Below are 22,855 nucleotides of genomic sequence, written 5' to 3'. Positions count from 1 at the left end.
GTACCATATTTATTTATTTATTTATTTAGCACCATATAGTACTGTCTGGATTTTTCTGTCAGTATTTTTATAGTACTGTCAGTATTTAGCACCATATAGTACTGTCTGGATTACTAGGACTTTTCCCTTTAGTGTTTCACAGACATAATTGAAAAATAACATTTGTTATTGGTACTATCATAAAATTAAGTGAATAATTCTTATTTATATAGAAATTTAATTTTTTTTTTCATAGAGGTGTGGGGAACTTTCAGAATTAGTGAAAGATTTACAAAGGATCTTTTGGATTCATCTTCTGCTTTATACTCCAACTATACAAATGGAATTGAAACGCAAGTAAGCGCTTCCTACTTATAAATAAGAAATTGTTGGCAAAACATAAGGTAAATATTTTCAGTGCGATCTATGCATTTAACTCATATTGTTTATTATTCCAAAGAGTTTATATGCTGCCCACAACTGTTGTACTTTGAACATTTTCTTTCTAGGCAAGCTGAGTCATTGACTTCTTTCTATTACTTTTGTGTTTAGCTTTACTCTTTTTGTAAACTAGTGTGATATTGAGCCTTCTTATTTCACTGGTTTTGGAGCATATGGACCCAGGGTCATTGTGGGGTGCAGAAGGTAGAAGGGCTGGCTTCCGTAATTGCTTCCACGCTGAACATGGGTGGTGATAGGTGGATCCATACACCCAATTGGGCTTTCTTCTAAGGGGAAGCTTCTTGGTAAAAACTAAACAAAGTTACTGAGAAAAAAAAATTGCACTTCTGAGGTTGGGCAGTAGCACAGTGGGTTAAGCACACGTGGCACAAAGCGCAAGGACCACGTAAGGACCCCGGTTCGAGCCCCCAGCTCCCCACCTGCAGGGGAGTCCCTTCACAAGCAGTGAAGCAGGTCTGCAGGTGTCTATCTTTCTCTCCCCCTCTCTGTCTTCCCCTCCTCTCTTCATTTCTCTCTGTCCTATCTTACAATGACGACATCAACAACAATAATAACAACAACAAGGGCAACAAAAGGGGGAAAAATGGCCTCCAGGAGCAGTGGATTCATGGTGCAGGCACTGAGCTCCAGCAATAACCCTGGAAGCAAAAAAAAAAAATAATAATAACCCTGGAAGCAAAAAAAAAAATCTGCACTTCAGAATAAAACCATATAAAAGTACATCTGGGTACTTTTAGCTAGGATGATGGTTCCGTTGATGGATAAGACTGAAGACATGCATGAGTATTTTACAGCTATTCATTTAAAATATCTGTACAATGAATTTGCTGGTTTTTTAAGAGGAGAAAATAGATTTTGAGTAAATTTATTTTAGTTTCTTAAAGATTTACTTATTAGGGGCCAGGTGGTGGCACACCTGGTTGAGTGCACGTGTTAGAATGCGCAAGGATCCAGGTTCAAGCCCCCGGTTCCCACCTGCAGGGGGAAAGCTTTGAAAGTGGTGAAGCAGGGCTGCAGGTGTCTCTCTGTCTCTCCCTCTCTCTATCACCCCCTTCCCTCTCAATTTCTGACTGTCTCTATCCAATAAATAAAGATAATAAAATTTTTTTTAATATTTATTTATTTACTAATGAAAGAGAGAGAGAGAGAGGTTGGGGGAGGAAGGAGGGAGGGAGATGACATTGTGTTCTCTGGACCATGAGTCAAAATCAAGACCTCAGTCTTGACAGTTCAGCACCTTATCCAGTAAATACTGCTCTGTGTATTTTATTATCTAGCAACATACTCATTATCGTTCTAAGCAGTTGATTTTTCATCTTCATTAGCAGTCTCAAAAATGAATTACATTTGTTTATATATGCTATTGGCATGGATGTGAATGCACAGTTTCAATATCAACTGGATTGCTAACATACAGAGGCTGTTCCTTTTATATCTATTTCTCCCTCAGTGCTTTTATCAGTTTATTTGTTATCTTCATATTTTTCTCAGACATGTGTAGATATACAGATCAACTTACTGTCTTTTGTTGTTTTTGTAAGCTTAAAGAAGTGTACAAAATTATTCAAGGATTTGAATCTGTGCGAGTTTCTCAATTTCGGTAAGTAACACCAATAGCCTGAGATTAGCATGCCCGGGAACTGTGTGACAGTCCTGTAGAATGCCTAGTGCCATTCCAAATGTCTCTGAGGGAAAATGGATTCTCCCAAGACCTTCCAATGAGTTCACAAATATATTTTTTAATGTTTTTTTATTGTTGTTGTAGTTATTGTTATTATTGGTGCCATTGTTGTTGGATAGGGCAAAGAGAAATGGAGAGAGGAGGAGAAGACAGAGAGGGGGAGAGAAAGACAGACACCTGTAGACCTGCTTCACCACCTCTGAAGCGACTCCCCTGCTGGTGGGGAGCCAGGGGCTCGAACCTGGATCCTTAGGCTGGTCTTTGCACTTTGTGCCTGGTGCACTCAACCCACTGTGCTATCGCTCGACTCCCCAGCGTCACAAATATTTTCGCCATTTCACTCTCATGAGTGGATAGTGGAACTTTTCAGAGATCCCTTAACTTGTGACAACTTTATCTAGATACAGGATGGGAAGGTATTCCTGTATAATATTATGTTTGACTCAGTTCTAAAATTGATGAATACATCAGTGATATAACAAACTGTAAAAAACAGAAGATGCTTAAAACTGGTCTTTGTGGTAAGGTTCTTACTTAAATGAGAGGTAAGTCTGTGTGATTTAACAAATCTGAAGATCAAAACCTATATTTTCCTTGAATGCGTACAGGCACTTGAATATGTAATGAGAGTCTCAACAAAAATTAGAATTTCAAGCCCACAGTAGCAGGCAACAAACCTTGAAAGGAGGTTCCCTATACATGGTGAGCATGTATAGGGAAGGGTGATGGCAGAAGGTCGGAGTTGAAGAGATGAAGATCTCTCTGTTCAGGGGCCGGGCAGGTGCACAGGGTTAAGTACGCTTAGTATGAAATGCAAGGACTTGCAAAAGGACCCTGGTTTGAGCCCCTAGCTCCCCACCTGCAGGGGGATCATTTCACAAGCAGTGAAGCAGATCTGTAAGGTATCTATTTTTCTCTCTCTATCTCCCCCTCCCCTATCAATTTCTCTCTGTCCTATTGAAAAAAAAATGGCACAGGAGTAATGGATTTGTAGTGCAGTGACCGAAAATAAATAAATAAATAAATAAAATAAACAAAAAAAAACCCTCTGTTCATAAGTGTGTGATGTTCTAATGTTCTGTAACTGTGAACCAGAAAGTGAGCACTAGGCCAATTATTATGTTCTTGTGTAGATAATACGTGTGCACCATAGTTCAAACTCCGTTGGCCATTGTCTACAGCAAATAAAGAAATATTTAGTAAATTGTCCTTTTGCTTATGCTTTCATTCCAAGAGTTATCTGGTTAGTTAGCCATTCATTGCTACTAATAATCTTCTAGACAAAGCAAGTGGCTTGAAGGTCAGAGGATTTGTGATATCACCACAGTTAACCTCAGCAAGGTTTGCTGTAAATATGCCCTCCTGGAGATTATCTTTAAGCTATTTCACATTTTACATATACAGACCCCCCATGCATAATTTTCTTTAAAATTAAATGTGAAGATGACGTTTTCTCTTATATTAACATATACGTAACTAATTGCATTCTTTCCTGACTCTGTTGTCAGTAAGTCATAGACAAGTTTGAGACTCAGTAAGAATAAACTTTTATTCAATATCTCTGTTTTCTTTCGTTCTGGTCTTCTGTTCATTTCTTACACACTTGGTCATTTTTCTTGTACACAATCCTCAAGAACTTGTAGACACAATTGCAGTAAGAGATATTTAGACTTTATGCTTTGCATAAGTTATTTTAAAAATGTATTAATCCTCTTTGTTGAACAAAGTTTTTAATACTTATGTTTTAACCTCAATAAAAGCATAGGGTAGGTAAGTTATAAACAATACTGAAGGGTCATATGAATGAGTCCATCTCTACAGAGTAGATATTTGGATCTACTTAATGTTAGTGGTGGTTCAGTGCAGTGATTAAGAACTCTGGCTTTAGAACATTAAAGTGTGTCATCTAATATCTAATAATTACCTGATCCAGTTTGTCTATGGAGCTCAGTTTCCCTATCTTTTTTTATTTTTCAATTTTTTATTTATAAAAAGGAAACATTGACTAAACCATAGGATAAGAGGGGTACAACTCCACACAATTCCCACCACCCCATCTCCATATCCCACCCCCTCCCCTGACAGCTTTCCTATTCTCTATCCCTCTGGGAGTGTGGACCCAGGGTCATTGTGGGTTGCAGAAGGTGGAAGGCCTGGCTTCTGTTGCTTCCCCGCTGAACATGGGCATTGACTGGTCGATCCACACTCCCAGCCTGTCTCTTTCCCTAGTGGGGCAGGGATCTGGGGAAGCAGAGCTCCAGGACACATTGGTGGGGTTGTCTGTCCAGGGAAGTCTGGTCGGCATCATGCTAGCATCTGGAACCTGGTAGTTGATAAGAGAGTTAACATACAAAGCCAAACAAATTGTTGAACAATCATGGACCTAAGGGCTGGAATAGTGCAGATGGAGAGTTGGGGGTGTCCTCCATTTTGTAGAGAGCTAGTAGGCTTATTTCAGTTGAATTCCAAAGGGCCTGTGGCTATACTACTTCGTTTGTTGTTTCTCTTTTTTCCTTTTTCTTTTTGCCCTGAGCCTGAAATCTGATATGCAGGTGGATCCAAGTTATTGTCTGGGGAGATGATGTCATGGCTGGAAAAAGGACCAGAAAGCTGGATCAGGGAAGAGAGTAGCTCCCTAATATGGGAAAGGGGCATAAGTATTGTTGACTGTCAACCCCATCGATTGGATGTGATCTGGGGCCCATAATCAGCTTAGCAGCCTATGGGGTCTCTGCATCCCTGTATCTCTGAGCTCACATTCTGTGGTCATGAGTGGGAATGTTCCAGGCTGCCCCAGTATCGAAATAGAAATAATAAACTCCTGCATTTATTGAAGGAGTAATTTACTACACGTGACCTCATTTATTTTCATGCCTTCAGATCCTTTCTGTGTACTGGTGATATCTGTTACTAGGGTTTGTCTGTTCTCCTCCACTGCAGACAAAAATACCATCTGTCTGTTAACTGCCTTGGCTTTTCTAGTACTCTTGCAATGAGCTCCAAAGAAGGGCTTCACACCACTCCTCCTAACCGGAACCTTCCTCTCCCACTGTCTGTCTATTCCACCTTGCTTACTTCCATCACATCAGTGCTGTTGTTCCAGTCACACACAACAAACCTTGAGGTTTTCTTTTCTTTTCTTTTCTTTTCTTTTCTTTTCTTTTCTTTTCTTTTCTTTTCTTTTCTTTTCTTTTCTTTTCTTTCTTTCCTTCTTTCTTCCTTTCTTTCACCAGAGCACTGCTCAGCTGTGGCATATATGGTGATTCTGGGGATTGAACCTGGGACATTGGGAGCCTTGGGCATAACAACAGTCTTTTTGCATAGCTACTATGTTATTTCCACAGTCCAACGTGTTCTTTGTTTATTATCTTTTATTGAGGCATAATTTTGCAGATAGCAATGGATAGATAATATAGGAGAAGGAACCAGGAGTCAGATCATATAAAGTCTGAGTATGAATGTTACTTTTGATTTAAAAAAGGATATTCTTTATCAGGAGACACTGGTGTGTGGTGGGGATGGTAGTGTGATTGGATTTATTTCTTAATATCATTGTTCTGACTACTAAGTATGTCAGAGTCTTACATCTACAGTTCAGTCGCCCTTAACAAATACTTATTTGAATATATACTGCCCACTACTTACCCCACCCCCTCAAATTACTTTTGTCCCTTATTCTAATCAATCTCCACTGTCACCTCTCTCACTGTCAGAGGTAACACTGATCTTATTTCTATTACTATTATTCTCTGTTACTATTACTATTATTACTATTTCTATTACTATTAGTTTCGCCTATTTTGGAGCTTCCTCCAAATGGAATTATTCATTGTGTAGTTTTTTTGTGCATCTAGATGTTTATTTTTGGCTTGGTGAATTTTTTTTTTTTAATTTAAAAAAGGAGACATTAACAAAACCACAGGACCAGAGGTGTACAACTCCACATAATTCCCACCACCAGAACTCCGTATCCCATCCCCTCCCCTGATAGCTCTCCTATTCTTTATCCCTCTGGGAGCATGAACCCAGGGTCATTGTGGGATGCAGAAGGTGGAAGGTCTGGCTTCTGTAATTGCTTCCCTGCTGAACATGGGCGTTGACAGGTGGATCCATACTCCCAGCCTGTCTCTCTCTTTCCCTAGTAGGGTGGGGTTCTGGGGAAGCAGAGCTCCAGGACATATTGGTGGGGTTGTCTGTCCAGGGAAGTCTGGTAGGCATCCTGCTGGCATCTGGAACCTGGTGGCTGAAAAGAGAGTTAACGTACAAAGCCAAACAAATTGTTGACCAATCATGGACCTAAAGGCTGGAGTAGTGCAGATGGAGAGTTGGGGCTAGATTTATGTCACGCAACGAATGCCTTCGAGATGTGACCTTGTGTTCCTGAGTCTCAATGCTTCCTGCTTTTCTAGCCCATGGTCATTTGATCATATGAATAGATTTATTTTGAATTTACTGTTTCAAATCTAATTTTTGTAAATACAATTTGTTTTTACCTAACACTGAAGTCATTCTTGACTGCCTTCTTTTCCCCAGGACAGAAGCAGGTCTGCTCCTGTCATTTTAGTTTTAAATATGACCTCAGCCTGGTCACTTCCTGTCACACACTTTGGTACCTGACTAGTTTAAGCGGCCACCACCTCTTTCTTAATCTCCCTGTGGCCTCCTTTCATTTTGTTGTCTACATAGTAATCAGAACACTGATCTTACGAAATAAATTTGATCCCACTACTACGCCCACCACAAAACCAGTGTCTCTTGATAAAAAATATGACTTTTGTCTCATAGGCATTTTTCTTTCACTAGAACTTTACATATGCTACCATTCACATTATTCCTCTTCCTGTCACTGGACTTTTCATCTCCTCCTTCAAGACTAAGCTCTAAAAACCTTCCGCACAGAGATAACTTTCCTGAACACCCTTATAGTGGTCCTTATATTTTCTCTCTCTATTTTTTTTCCTTTTTTTTTTTTTATTGACATTATAGTTATCGCTGGTACTCAGTGCCAACACTACAAGTCCAGGGGTCCTGGTGACCATTTTATCTTTCTTTCTCTCTCTCTCTCTCTCCTCTCTATTTTATTTGATAAGACAGAGAAATTGAGAAGGGAGGGAATAATAGAGAGGGGAAAGAAAGAGATACCCGCAGAACTGCTTCAACACTTGTGAAGTGTTTCCCCCTGCAGGTAGGGAGTGGTGGCTGGAACCGGAGTCCTTGAACACAAAGTAATGTGTGTGTCCTCTGTCTCCTCGCTACTTCCCTATATCTCATAACCTTGAGGAGCTTCACATACGTATGTTATTTGTTTTGCCTTGCCTTCCTCCTAGAATACAAGCTTCATGAAAGTAAAGACCAGTGGTCTGGGAGGTGGCGCAGTGCCTAAGGCACCAGACTCTCAAGCATGAGGTCCTGAGTTCAGTCCCTGGTAGCACATGTACCAGGGTGATGTCTAGTTTGTTCTCTCTCTCTCTCTCTCTCTCATTAATAAATAAATAAAATCTTAAAAATAAATCTTAAAATCTTTAAAAAAATCTTAAAAATCTTTTTTAAAATAGTAAAAAATAGGGAGTCGGGCTGTAGCGCAGCCAGTTAAGCATAGGTGGCGCAAAGCACAAGAACCTGCGTAAGGATCCCGGTTCGAGCCCCTGGCTCCCCACCTGCAGGGGAGTCGCTTCACAGGCGGTGAAGCAGGTCTGCAGGTGTCTTATCTTTCTCTCCTCCTCTCTGTCTTCCCCTCCTCTCTCCATTTCTCTCTGTCCTATCCAACAACAACAATAATAACTACAACAATAAAACAACAAGGGCAACAAAAGGGAATGAATAAATAAAATAAATATTTAAAAAATTAAAAAATAAATACCAAATTTGTTTTATTTATTACTATTGGTTTAGTGTCATGTACACATAAAGTAGACCCAGAATGACTTAGTGGAAGCATTTCATCTTTCTTCCCACAAACTTATTACAGAAATGGGAGCATTATTGTTGGGTATGAAGTCGTGGGTTCCAGTAGCGCATCTGAGCTGCTGTCAGCCATGGAACAGGTGACGGAGAAGGCAAAAGCAGGTCTTCAGAAGTTATTCCCATTAGAAGATGAGTCTTTCAGAATATTTGGAAAAGGTAGGACTATATTTCTATTCTCAACTTCAGTGGAGAGAATCCTTTAATTAGTAGCTCCTTTGTATCTTCAAAAAATAGATGAAAGTATCTGACATGGAGCTGTGCTAAGACTGACTTTCAGTAGAAACATTTTCTCTTGCTTGTATATTTCGATTTCAGCTGACTGCGCTAAACGTTGGCGATCTGTGTGATATGATCTCTGCCCTTCGGTGTCAATATTGTGGATGCCTGATTCCACCTCACTTCTTGATGGAAATGACTCAATGAATGCAAATATCAAGTCTTTAGCACACATAGGCACAGCCAGTAGATACAGACACCCGACAAAGTAATTGCCTTCTTAATATGTTAGGCCATGGGGATGAACCCAGAGTCTTGCAGATGATGATGCCAAAGCTGAGTGACCTTGAAATTAAATGAAAAGAATTTTTCATTTTTTAAAATTTTAACAGAAGGAGAAGTAGAGAGAAGAGACATAACAGCACCTCTCTACTTTCCACGAAGTTTTCTTTGGTGTTTTATATAATAATGCCGGAGCTGGAATTCTTATCTAGGGCTTCACACATGGTGAGGTACACACTTTACTGAATGGGATCTCTCCTTTCCCCCTTCGAATTGTTTACATCTGGTCTTCAATGTTTCTACCTAAATACGTGACACCTTAAAAAATAATATTAAGGGAGTCGGGCTGTAGTTCAGTGGGTTAAGCACAGGTGGTGCAAAGCACAAGGATTGTCACAAGGATCACAGTTCGAGTCCTTGGCTCCCCACCTGCAGGGCAATAGCTTCACGAGTGGTGAAGCAGGTCTACAGGTGTCTTTTTCTCCCTCTCTCTGTCTTCCATTCTTCTCTCCATTTCTCTCTGTCCTATCCAGCAACGATGACATCAATAACAATAATAACTACGACAATAAAACAACAAGGGCAACAAAAGGGAATAAATAAATAATTCTTTAAAATGACTCAAAGCAAGGTCGCTGATTAGACACCCAAGGGGGAGAGGGGATAGGTTCAGGTCTTCAGGGGGAAGAGCTTCCCATAAGGGTAACTGAGCATCAGAGACAAAATCCCGCTGTTTCTGAATTTCCCCCCGGTTTTGTCTCTGGAAATATAATTTTTAAACGACTACTATCTAGTTTACTTAGAATGCCTAAATACACCATCAGTATCTTCCCCCTTTGTTTCCAATCTTTTCCAGCCCAGTGCAACAGCATTGTTTTCGGGTTTGGGTCTATGAGCGATGTATATTATCTTCCCTGTAGCCCTGGCTACACTGGAAGCATCACAGCCAGGTGCGGACCCTCTGGCTGGCATGTTCTCAAAGAAACATGTGTGCTCCATCAGCTGGAAGAAATAAAGAAGGTAAAGTGTTTCTACCTGACATACTTGTCCTGGTGTGCAGATTCTCAGCAGGCTTCTCCCAGAGAGCATCACGACATAGACGGTCAGATACAGCAATCTGTCTCATCAGTCAGTGTCCAGAAGTTGGCAGTGGCGTAAGATGGTTGAACCCAGAGATTTTAGGCATGAATTACAGAATCTAGGTGGCAGTGGGAAGGCCAGAAAATATCAATTGATAGTTTTATAGTTGGGAGAAGCACTGTAGAAGAGTGAGTTAAGGATGAAGAAGTTTAACATAGCACCTACAATGGCTTTAGAAATTCAGAAGGTTATGGCCCAGGGGGTGGTGCAGTGGATAAAGCATTTTATTCATATGCTAGATTGATACCCTGATTCTCCATCCTCCTCCCCACTAAGGAATAGACAAGTCTTTAGAGGTGCAGAAAGTTTTGCAATCAGAGATCCAAGGGAATGTATGAATGAGAAGCTGCACGTTTTAGTACAGTGACGATGTACACATTTTCAAAGCATGGGGTCAGGGAGTAGTTTTGCCAGAAGTGAATCTTGTAGAATCAAAGTTACAGTAGCTCTTGAAGGTCCTCTGTTTCACCAACCTCCTTTGTTTAAGAGCAGGAAATGAAATGCTGAGGGTCCCTCTGGAAGCAGTGGTTGAACTAGAAACAGAATCATTTCCAGTTCAGTGACGTGACATCCACACAATGGTCTCTTAGGGAGTTTCAACGCTCAGGACAAAGTAGATACGAACACAGAAGAAAAAGCAAGCTGAACTCATCAAGTCATAGGACAGAGGGACTCTAAGACCAGTTCATAGACACTGTTTATGAAAACCTCTCGAATTTGAATAGAACTTCTGTCTTCAATGGAAAATCTATTACAGTGGAAAAACCCCAGGATGGTATCTATTAAGGGACTATGCAATACTTACTTCTAAATTTCTGAACCTCACTTTGCTCATCTGTAAATTGGGAACAGGTAGTGTTCCAGATGGTCTCTGAGGCTTTTCCTTGATGTTACTTTCTTTGCTTCAGTTCTGGACATGGACCACAGCTGGGCTAGTTTACCCCACAATGTGATCAGAACATAATGCCAACATATAGTCAGACTCCACACATGTTCTTCTGTATTCTTATCCTTTCATTTATTTGTCAACATAATGAGTAGAAATAGGATTTAGTGCTAATAGGATCTACACTTCCTAGGTGGGTGTGATTTGAAAAATCACTGGACAGCAGGTCAGACAGCTTATGTGGGAGGGCACCTTCTTCGCCATTAGTGTGATCTGGTTTTGAGTCCATAACACACAGTAAGGAAGCTTTGGGACTGTGGTGGCTCTCCTATCTCTCTGCCTCTCTATTTCTCCCTGAAAATGTTGACACAGAGCAGTGAAGCCTGGTATGCTCCCCAATAAAACAAAATTAAAAAGTCACTGGTTATCCTTTTAATGAATCTCTTCAAATTTCGGCTTCCTTAATTATAAATAGAAGTAACCATGACATCTCTCTCAGAGTGTCACAGAAGGATTAACTCGATCAATCATTAGGAAACCATTTTAGCATAGTGTCTGAAAAATAGAAAGGATTAAATAATAGCCACAGTTATTTCTATTATGTTACACTAATCTTTCATTATAACAAATGATGCTAATACCAATGGTCATAATCCCATTTTTAGTTTCATGTAAGAGAAGTATTCTGTTCTTTCCTAGAAAATGATTCATTTCATTTCTAGAGTTTCAGTGTAATTGCAAGCAATGTTACCGAGACAGCCATGTCGTCTTTGGTGAGAAATCTTTCAACCATCATTAAGCAAAACCCATCAACCACAGCTGGGAATCTGGCTTCTGTGGTGTCTATTCTGAGCAATGTTTCAGCCCTGTCTCTGGCAAGTCTTTTGAGGGTGTCCAACTCAACAATGGAGGTATGTTCTTTCAGTTCTTAGAGACTCAGTTGAAACACACTCTCTCAAAAGAGGAATTAACAAAAGCCCATTTTTTTTAAAAAGCCCATTTTCTAAGAAATACTATGTATCAGTTTGTGTGAGCTTTCGTGGTGTCTCTGCAGTGTTCAAAAAACTCATGGAGGGGACGGGTGGTGGCGCACCTGGTTGAGCACACTATTACAATGAGCAAGGACCTGGGTTCGAGCACTGGTCCCCACCTGCAAGGGGAAAGTTTTGCAAGTGGTGAAGTAGTCCTGCAGGTGTCTCTCTGTTTCTTTCCCTCTCTATCACCCCCTTCCCTCTTGATTTCTGGCTGTCTCTATCCAATAAATATAATACAAAAATTTAAGAAACTCATGGAATCAACTATGTGAGTTCAAAGTAAGAGGGAACTGAATCACACCTTTCTTAGAGGAAGTCTTAGAGCTTTTGTACATAAGTTTCAATTATTTAATGTTTCTTGGCAGCCTATAATTGTTATTTTTTGTAGCCAAATGTTTTTAAATTATTAGTAAATATTTCAAGAGCTGCCTTTCTTCATGCCATGACTTCATGATTTAAACTGAATAGTCAAAAAAATAGAATTTAGAAGTGCACAAATAAGAACCCATTCCTATAAGAGTAGCAGATGAACAAAAAGGAAAATAAAGGACCTACAGTTTAGCCACCCTAGCCAGCTTATATTGCAGGTAAATATATAGTTTCTTCTATGAAAATCATATTTACATACAATTTGAAGTATCCATGACATGAATTTTGATTTTTAAACCCTATATATTATTTATTACTTATTGACTAGAGACAGAGAGAAACCTAAAAGGAAAGAGGGAGATAGGGAGAGACACCTGCACTCCTGGAGAAGAGGGAGATAGGGAGAGACACCTGCACTCCTACTGTAGGTGAAGACCAGAACCACAGGCCGTTGTGCATTGCAACATGAGTGCTCAACCAAGATGCAACATGTGTGCTCAACCAAGATTCAACATGAGTGCTCAACCAAGATGCAACATGAGTGCTCAACCAAGATTCAACATGAGTGCTCAACCAAGATGCAACATGAGTGCTCAACCAAGATGCAGCATGTGTGCTCAACCAAGATTCAACATGAATGCTCAACCAAGATGCAACATGAGTGCTCAACCAAGATGCAGCATGTGTGCTCAACCAAGATGCAGCATGTGTGCTCAACCAAGATTCAACATGAATGCTCAACCAAGATGCAACATGAGTGCTCAACCAAGATGCAACATGAGTGCTCAACCAAGATGCAACATGTGTGCTCAACCAAGATGCAGCATGAGTGCTCAACCAAGATGCAACATGTGTGCTCAACCAAGACCACTACCACCTGGGACCTGAATTTTGAACTTCAGATGTTAGCCAAACAAGAATAACATGGAAAGCAGTTCAGTGTAATGTCTGCCTCCTCAAGTCTCAGCCTGAGCAGTCATCATGTTTACCATCTCAGAAGGAAAATATATTGATGCAATCCAAAGAGTAGGGTCTTTTCTTCTCGGTGCTAAAACCATGTTGTGTATATCTGGGCACTGGGGTGATCACCTGGGAACTTGCATGGTTCTACTGGCCCAAGTTCCTTCCCTTCCTTCCTTCCTTCCTTCCTTCCTTCCTTCCTTCCTTCCTCCCTTCCTTCCTTCCTTCCTCCCTTCTTCCATCCCTTTCTTTCTTTCTTTCTTTCTTTCTTTCTTTCTTTCTTTCTTTCTTTCTTTCTTTCTTGCCTCCAGGGTTATTGGTAAGGCTCAATGCTCACATTAAAAATCCACTGTTTCTGGAGCCCATTTTATCCATTAAAAAATAATAAGACAGAGAGAAATTGATAGCAGAGGATCAGAAGATAGAAAGGAGGAGAGAAAGATAGACACCTGCAGACCTGATAGACATCACTTGTGAGGCGGCCTCCCTGTAAGTGGGGACCAGGGGCTTGAACCCATGTACCCAGGTCCTTGCACACTGTAGAGTGTGAGCTTAACCAGGTGTGCCACCACCTGGTCCTCCTGGCCCAAGTTTCTTAAATCAAAGCATCAGCGGTGTGGAATAACTGACTTGAGCTTTATTGATAAGTTTTCCATAGTACACATTCAAGCCAATTCTCATGTAGTTAATTTGAATAACTACTGTTGGTTCTCACACTTGTTTACTGAAAATAAAAATCAACTTTCATCTGTATTTTTCAGGACATAATTAACATAGCTGACCATATCCTTAATGCAGCATCAGTAACCAATTGGACAGTATTACTAAAGGAAGAAAAACATGCCAGCTCGCAGTTACTAGAGACTTTGGAAAACATCAGCACTCTGGTACATCCAGCAGCTCTGCCATTGAATTTTTCTCGAGAATTTATTAACTGGAAAGGGATTCCAGTCTCTGAAAGCCAATTTAAGAAGGGATATAGTTACCAGACTGAACTGTTACCCAAAAATACCTCCACTCCCATCAGAGGGCGTGTGTTAATTGCATCAGATCAATTCCAAACGTCCCTTCCAAAAACTATTGTCAGCATGGCATCATTGACACTTGGAAATATTCTTCCTATCACTAAAAATGGAAATACTCACATCAATGGACCTGTGATATCAACAGTCATTCAAAACTACTCCATCAATGAGATTTTCCTGAGTTTTTCCAAGATGGAGTCCAATCTGAACCAACCCCGTTGTGTGTTCTGGGATTTTAGCCACTTGCAGTGGAACGATGAAGGTTGTCACCTGGTGAACGAAACTCAAGATGCCGTGACATGCCGATGTACTCACCTGACTTCCTTTTCTATATTGATGTCGCCCTCTGTCCCTCCTGCCATCATTCCTGTTGTAACATGGATCACGCTTGTGGGACTGGGCATCTCCATCACAAGTCTTGTCTTATGCTTAGTTATTGAGGCTCTCTTCTGGAAGCATGTCAGGAGTAATCAAACATCTTATACACGCCATGTTTGCATGGTGAACATAGCCTTGTGCCTTCTGATTGCTGACATCTGGTTTATTGTGGCTGCGACTGTGGACACCACTGTAAGCCCTGCTAGTGTCTGCATCGCTGCAGTCTTCTTTACACACTTTTTCTATCTCTCTTTGTTCTTTTGGATGCTCACCCTTGGCTTCCTTCTGTCTTATCGGATTGTTCTTGTGTTTCATCGTGTGACCACTTCCTTGATGATGGCCGTGGGGTTCTGCTTGGGATATGGGTGCCCTCTTATCATATGTGTTGTCACAATTGCAGTTACACAACCTACCAATGGCTACAAGAGAACAGATGTGTGTTGGCTTAACTGGTCAGAAGAAAGCAAACCTCTTCTAGCCTTCTCTGTTCCTGCACTCACTATTGTGGCGGTGAATTTAACTGTGATTCTACTAGTTCTCATGAAGCTCTGGAGGCCTGCTATTGGAGAAAGACTCGCCAAAGATGACAGGGTCACTGTCACTCGAATGGGCAAGAGCCTCCTCATTCTCACCCCTCTGCTGGGACTCACTTGGGGCTTTGGCATAGGAACAATGGTGGACAGCCAGAATCAGGCTTGGCATATTATTTTTGCATTTCTCAATGCATTCCAGGTGAGAACAATAAGTAGAGACTGGAAGACTATGGCCAACATTGTCATTATAAATAGTTATTTTTCTTAGAGAGAGAGTGACAAGGGCCAGATGGTACCATACCTGGTTGAGCGCACATGTTACAATGCACCATGGACCTGGTTTCGAGCTCCAGGTCCTCACCTCCGGGGGGAAAGCTTTGCTAGTGGTGAAGCAGGGTTGCAGGTATCTCTGTCTCTTTCCTTCACTATCACCCCCTTCCTTCTTGATTTCTGACTGTTCATACCCAACAAAGATAATTTAAAAATAAATAAATAGGTCAATGTTTCCTTTTTATAAATAAATAAATAAAAGAAGGAAAATAAATAAATAAATAGGACAGACAGTGAGGCAGAGACTGTAAAAGAGACCACAGCATGAAAATTTCCTTCAGTGTGGTGGGAACTGGGCTTGAATCTAGATCTCACACATGGTAAAACAGTAACACTATCCAAGTGAGTTATTTTGCTAGCCCTGTAAATACAGATAAAGCTATTGGAACACAAAGACACTTATTCATTTATATATACATGGTCCAGGACTGCTTTTGCTACCATGTCAGAATTAACTAGTTGAAACAGAGTCTGCATGACCTGAAAGGCCTAAAGTGTATACTATATGGTTCATTACAGACGAAGGCTGCTATCTCTTGCAGGAAGGGTTTGACATGCCCCCCGTCAAGACTGTTGAGAGAACAAAGGAACAAAGTAATCCTTAGTTCTTTGATACATTTTGAGGAGAGCCTTCAAGTGCTGGCTCAGTGCTGGAACACCTGCATAATGACCCCAAGAAGTGATGTTTAATATTGGAGCTTTGGAGTTAATATGTTCAAGATCAAATATGTGGATTCATCTTTTGTGTAACTTTTTAACAAATTACTTCCTTTTTTCTTTCAAGTTCTTCTTCTTCTCCTCCTCCTACTCCTTTTAAAATCTCTTAGGCAGGGAGAATGGTATTTATATCATAGTGTACACACGAGAAATAAATGAGATTATTTGGTGTTGATCGTGGTGCCTGGCACAAAAATAGATGCTGAAGAGATATCTCCTAAGGGTAGATGATTCTTCACATGCTTCAGCAAACCAGTGAATGTGTGGGTCTAGACGGTTATGATGGTGAGTACCTGGTGGTAGACAGGTTCAGGGGACTTCTGCTGAAGAATAGAGAGGCTGCTCTACGTGTACCTGCTGTATGCATGAGCAACAAGTAGGATGAGGATTTCAAGACCCATGAAGGCCTGTGTCCAGGGTTTTCCAAGGGCTGAACCTGATGAAAAGAAGACTGAAAAGGTCTTCTCCTGAGCGTTGAGGTTCCACCTGTGTGCATGATGTTCTGTAGCTGGTCACTAGGAGAGAGTCACTGCCTAGTTTGAAGGCATGCTAAGATACAGAACCAAATGGAAGTTACTCGTTCTAGGCTCAAGATGACACAAAAGCGGAAATAAACTCTGCGTTCATGTAAAACTTTCTCCATTCAGTACTTGACACATTGAACAAAATTTTTATTATTATTTTTTTATTTAAGAAAGGAAACATTAACAAAACCGTACGATAAAAGGGGTACAACTCCACACAATTCCCACCACCCAATCTCCATATCCCATCCCCTCCCCTGACAGCTTTCCTATTCTTTATCCCTCTGGGAGTATGGACCCAGGGTCCTTGTGGGATGCAGAAGGTGGAAGGTCTGGCTTCTGTAATTGCTTCCCTGCTGAACATGGGCATTGACAGGTGGATCCATACTCCCAGACTGTCTCTCTGTCCCTAGTGGGGTGGGGCTCTGGGGAAGTGGGGCTCCAGGACACATTGGTGGGGTCATCTGTCCAGGGAAGTCTGGTTGGCATCATGCTAGCATCTGGAACCTGGTAACTGAAAAGAGCCAAACAAATTGTTGACCAATCATGGACCTAAAGGCTGGAATCGTGCAGATGAAGAGTTGGGAACAAAAATTTTGAGTGTGTGGTAGCAGAAGTTGTGAAGGTCGCACAGCTTCCTTCCCTTCAAGCCAACCATGGCCTAGTAGAGGCACAGCTAAGAACGCAACTTCAATGCTGGACAGTAGAATAGAATAGAAATGCATAGAGATGCTTTATTTTCTGGAAAAAGAGAAGGTAATGCATGTGATCTGTTCCTTTTTAAGGGGCTTTTCATCTTGTGTTTTGGAATGCTCATGGATAGTAAGGTATGCATACTATTTTCTCCTTCACTCCTAACTCAGGCATCGAAGCTGTTGGGTGTCACAATGCTAAGGCCCTTATCTGTATAAGCAACAGTTAGATTACAGCTACTTTTGGAAAACAATCCTACAGTTTTAAAAAAGGAAGACTCACAGGACAAAACATAAGAGCGAAAGGAGACTTTCTCACTTAATTTTTTTTTTACCTTCAATTGTGGTTTCATAATAATTCAAAAGCAAATATGTATTCTTTAGAGGTTAAATTCTCCTTTGTTTTTTCTCTATTTTCTTATGCTGAAAGATATATGCACTTGTATATATTTAGGTTTTTAATAATAAACGTTGAATTGATTCCAACAATACATAAAACAAGGAGTATCCAGTAAAAACATAAGAGAACAGAAAAAAACAAACTATTATTTTTCCTAAACGTTAAATAACTGTTAGGAGCACAGACAATATGACACTCCGTGCAGTTTTGCTTTTAAAGAATATCATGGAGAGTTTATAATTAACAGAATCATTGCACATGCACAAAGCATTAACTGACAAAGAAACAATCTGTTGTTTGTGATTGAATTAAATCAGTCACAGTCTACGTGATGAGAAAAAAAATCTCTGCTTCAAAGATAAATCTCAATTTAACAATTACTGTCAATTACTAATGTCTAGCATCTGAGTTATTATGGCCATTGGTATTGCTGTTCTTTGTTTAATTCTAGGTACATAGGCTAAAAAAAACAAATTCTATCAAACACCACATTTACAGTCTAATAAATGCCTCTTGGAAACACCGTTGTTAACAATTTGAACCTGCAGTGTGGGTTTGTCTGTAATGATTGTATATACGCATCTCTCTCTCTCCCTCTTCTTATAGATGCGACAATTGCTACTTCACAGATTGTCTCCTTTAAGCTCTCTGAAGCAACTATCAAAGGTAATTACCTTTCACTAAGGGCCTGGTGTCTAGAGTTCTAGTCTTGCATTTCTTTTTTTTAAATTATTTTATTTAATTTATTTATTCCCTTTTGTTGCCCTTGTTGTTTTATTGTTGTAGTTATTATTGTTGTTGTCGTTGTTGGATAGGACAGAGAGAAATGGAGAGAGGAGGGGAAGACAGAGAGGAGGAGAGAAAGCTAGACACCTGCAGACCTGCTTCACCGCTTGTGAAGCGACGCCCCTGCAGGTGGGGAGCCGGGGTTCGAACCGGGATCCTTATGCCGGTCCTTGTGCTTTGCACCACCTGTGCTTAACCTGCTGCGCTACAGCCCGACTCCCTAGTCTTGCATTTCTATCCTTAACAAATTTCACAGAGGGGGCCAGGTTGTGGTGTATTCAGTGAAGTGCTCATAGTATGAAGCACAAGGACCCATCGAGGAACCTGATTCTAGCCTCCAGGTCCCTTCTTCACAAGCAGTGATGCAGGTCTTTTTTTTTTTTTTTTTCTCTCTCTCTCTCTCTCTCTCCCTGTCTCCCCCTCCCCTCAATTCCTCTCTCTTATCCAATAAAATGGAAAAAACTAACTTCCAGGAGCAGTGAATTCTAGCGAAAGACACCAAACCGAACCTAGCGATAACCCTGGAAGTGGGAAAAAAAAAAAGAAATTTTACAGAAAATCCACTTTTGCTTAAAACCCTTAAGTTTCTGTCACCTCTATATCCTCTACGTTGCTGGTATCTGACATATTGTACACAACTGATATGTATCAAAATTGTAGAGTGAGTAGAGAAGTCTGGTTGTAAGCTTCACAGAAAAGGAGGGTTGGGGTTCTTGTTAAACTGACGCAGTTATTTATATACACTTAGTTTTCCAGGGAAAATCATACTTGTTTTTAAAGGGGAAGGACAGACATGTGTATTTAAGGATCACACAACAGTCATACATTGCATATAAAAAAACGGTAGAGCAGGAACTGGGTGGTGGCACACCTGTTTGAGCACACACGTTACAGTGTGCAAGGACCCAGGTTCAAACCCCCAGTCCCCACCTGCAAGGGGAAGCTTCATGAGTGGTAAAACAGAGCTGCAGGTCTCTCTCTCTCTCTCTCTCTCTCTCTCTCTCTCTCTCTCCTCTATCTCTGCCTTTCCTCTCAACCTCTGGCTGTCTCTAGCCAATAAATAAAGATAATTTAAAAAGTTAAAAAAATGGTAGAGCAAATTTCATTGGGGTATGATTTTTACTATGGTAAGGAGAAAGAAAGTAGTCAAAGGCTGGGAGTGGACTCTGCTTCACAAACTCCACTGCCCAGTCCTGCCTCACCAGGGATCTGGGGGTTCTCCCAGTATAAGTGATATTTGTATCTTCCTGTCTTGGTCCAATCAAAGCCAAAAAGAATGTAGCTGGGATTCACCAGGAACTATCACAGTCTCAGGACAGTTTGATTCTATTTTTCCGAGGCCCAGAGTTCACCTTAGTTTTATTGGAGAAAAGGGATCCAAAATCATTAAAAATTTTTTATTATTTTACTATGACAGAATTTTATTTTAAAAGATTTACTTATTTATTTAGTTAGTTACATAGGAGACAGAGAACCAGAACACAATTCTGGCACATTTGATGCCAGAGATTGAATTCAGTACTTCATCCCTGCAAGTTCAGTGGTCTCCTGTTTCTGCCATGTCCTGAGCCAATAGCACATACCCTAATTTTTTTTTGTTTTTTACTTGTTCTAGTCTGACTTGCCTGCCAATGTCTAGAATCACAGGGCACTCTTTCTGTTTGGCTTCCCTCAGCTCCTGTGAAGCATTTTTCCTTTTCCACAAAAGTAGAAAAGAAATCCCCTTAGTTTTTAATAGATAAATTGCTCTCTCTGAGTCTTCTCCCTTAAGTGAGTAGAGTGACACTGTGTTATTTTTTACATTTTTTTTGCTTGGAAATTGGCAAACTGAGAAGTTTGTGTGTGAACAGGATTCTTGTTCTGTTCTTTGCCACCTAAATGACATTCACATTCATGCAAGGGGAACCTTAGTGATAAATGTACTTGTGAGTGACTGTTGTACTGTTATGCTAATTGGACGTTTGTCTTTTCAGCAGGACTCCAGGGCCTTTTAGAAAATGTCCCCATAACAGAGATTGGGTAAAATAAAAAAAAAAAAACTTTTCAGCAATGGAGATTTTTACAGGGGCAGTATAACCTTTAATAGTAATGATGATGAAGGAAAAACAGTGAGGAAAGTATCTACTGACATTAAAACAATTTTTGTAGCAGAAGGCACAGCTCTGAATTAGTGGGCAGTGGCCAGTGCACCTTAGATCTGCCTTGGAGTTCTAACTCAGTGACTAATAAGCTGTGTGGGGTACAGGGAAGTCACTTAGGACCCTTTAGTTTTAATTTTCTCTCAGAGCAGAAGGTTTTGCAGTTTGCAATTCTTTTTAATATAGTATCGGGACTTCATATATGTGCAATACTTCTAGCAGTTACTTCAGGTCCAATTGAAAATAAGAAATATTTTAAAAAATATTAAAAAATGAGAGAGAGAGAGAGAGAGAGAAAGAGAGAGAGAGAGAATAAACAGAGGAGAAATATCAACACTAATCCATGATGTGCCCATGTAGTGCTGGGGTTCAATTTTATAATCTCACCCATGGTAAGGTACATACTCTACTGAGTGGACTATCTTCCAGTCTACTAACTTTTTGTGATTCTGATTTTATATCTTGAAGAGCCAAATATCTCTTGAACAAAAATATTTGAATCAGGAGCTAGGTAGTGGCACACCTGGTTAAGTGCACGCACTACAGTGCCCAAGGATCCTAATTCAAGTCCCTGTTCCCCACCTGCAGGGGGAAAGCTTCCAGAGTGGTGAAGCAGGGCTGCAGGTGTCTCTCTGTCTCTCTCCTTCTCTACCTTTCTCATCCTCTAGATTCTGGTTGTCTATATCCAATAAATAAATAAAGATAAAAAGAATATTTGGATCTAATAAATAATTCTCTATTATTAAGCAGGAATTACAGTAGAAGTTATTACATTAAAAAATAAAGAAAAAAAAAGCTTTTTTTTTTTTTTTGACAATGCAGTTAGAGTCCCCATTATTGAAAGCAGGAAATCAGAATTCTTTTCACAGGAAAGCCAAAGAGAGAAAACTCAAAGATAAAGTAAAGTGAAAACAGAAACTTGATTCCTGGCTGTGTTTTTGCTCCTTGTTGCTAATGTCAAGGGGGCAGGGCTGGGATCCTTCCACTTCTGTGCCACTTCTGTTGTCTCCATTTTCATTTTCATAGCTAATGATCGAAGTGAGATGTTATTTTTCTGGGTAGAGGGCTCACTTACTTGTAAATAAAAATGCTGTTGAGAGAAGAAAAATGAGTATTTGAAAATTTCTGAAGGGATGAAAGAGCAAGAATCTAGATGACAGAGGCTGAGGAATGATAACATGACGAAGTAGGAAGGATAGATAACACCAGTCATGGGGCTCTTGTCAAGATACTTGAATGGGGAGATAGCACATTGCAGTGACTGGGTTGACCCATCACTAGGAAGCGAGAGACACTCTGGGTAGGGAAGGATGAGCTGCGAAGAGAATGTCTGAAAACAGATGTGAGAGGAGTGATAACAGATGGCAGAGGAGTTCCAGGAAAACAGATTGAGTGGCTGAACTGAAAGTGGAGAGCTCATCTCTTTTCTCAAAAAAACAGGAAGGATCGCAATGATGCACAAAGAGCAATGGACCAGATAAAGGCTCGTCAGAATGCTGGAGAACCCAGACCGGGATAGATACATAGATGTATCTCCTGCCATGTAGGAGACACAGCCATCCACTGAAAGACAAGAAGAAAGGTGTTGACACAAACAGCTTGAAATGAACAATGAAAATTGAAAAGTTGCCTGACGGGGATGGAAGAAGTCTATGATATTTTCTCCAAAGACCGTACTTCAAGTCCTCATAATACTGTGATGTGATCTTTCAAAATCCTCATAATACTGTGATGTGATCTTTCAAAATGTTTTTCCTGCTGAGAGCTTGGTGGCTTCTTGGTTCTCCCTTTGTCCCCAACCACAGTCTCTGTCACTCTTAACCAAGAAACCAACTCTGATGCCCACTACAGACTCTCCCTTCAGAGAGAAAGGATTTAGTTTTAGTTTTTGTGACTTAAGTCCTGTTATTTGACCAACAACTTAAACCAATATAACTTTACATATGTGAAGAAGCTACCTTTGAAATAAATGTACATTTGAGATCAGACCATATACCATGTAGAGTTTCAGAGTGTGCTGCTATTTAATACTTTTTTTTTTTTTTGCCTCCAGGCTTATTGCTGGGGCTCGGTGCCTGCACTACAAATCCACAGTTACCGGAGGCTATTTCCCCTCTTTTGTTGCCCTTGTTTTATTGTTGTGGGTATTATTATGGTCATTAATGTCATTGTTGTTGGATAGGACAGAGAGAGGAGGGGAAACAGAGAGGGGGAGAGAGAGAAAGACACCTGCAGACCTGCTTCACCGCTTGTGAGGTGACCCCTCAGCAGGTGGGGAGCTTGGGGCTCCAACCGGGATCCTTAACGCTGGTCCTTGTGCTTTGCACCATGTGCGCTTAACCTGCTGCACTAACACCCG

General features: G+C 40.5%; 1 protein-coding gene across 4 annotated transcripts in view; it reads left to right on the top strand.

Annotated features, from left to right (window-relative positions):
- Window positions 1-22,489, top strand: part of ADGRF1 (adhesion G protein-coupled receptor F1) — a 47,076-nt gene extending 24,587 nt beyond the window's left edge. For 2 of the 4 annotated variants that reach the window (XM_016185896.2, XM_060188726.1), the window contains 9 exons: window positions 236-336; window positions 1,983-2,041; window positions 8,091-8,242; window positions 9,441-9,604; window positions 11,333-11,521; window positions 13,735-15,108; window positions 17,266-17,307; window positions 18,179-18,238; window positions 21,937-22,489. In XM_016185896.2, the coding sequence (XP_016041382.1) occupies window positions 236-336; window positions 1,983-2,041; window positions 8,091-8,242; window positions 9,441-9,604; window positions 11,333-11,521; window positions 13,735-15,108; window positions 17,266-17,307; window positions 18,179-18,238; window positions 21,937-21,951 (2,156 nt within the window). In that variant the 3' untranslated portion in view covers window positions 21,952-22,489. The remainder of the gene's footprint in view (window positions 1-235; window positions 337-1,982; window positions 2,042-8,090; window positions 8,243-9,440; window positions 9,605-11,332; window positions 11,522-13,734; window positions 15,109-17,265; window positions 17,308-18,178; window positions 18,239-21,936) is intronic. The other 2 variants (XM_016185897.2, XM_060188728.1) reach the window with 2 other exon arrangements.
- Window positions 22,490-22,855: the final 366 nt, after the last annotated feature.

This window comes from Erinaceus europaeus, chromosome 4 (genome assembly GCF_950295315.1).
Source record: "Erinaceus europaeus chromosome 4, mEriEur2.1, whole genome shotgun sequence".
NCBI lineage: Eukaryota > Metazoa > Chordata > Mammalia > Eulipotyphla > Erinaceidae > Erinaceus > Erinaceus europaeus.
This window is presented reverse-complemented; position numbering and strand designations above follow the sequence as displayed.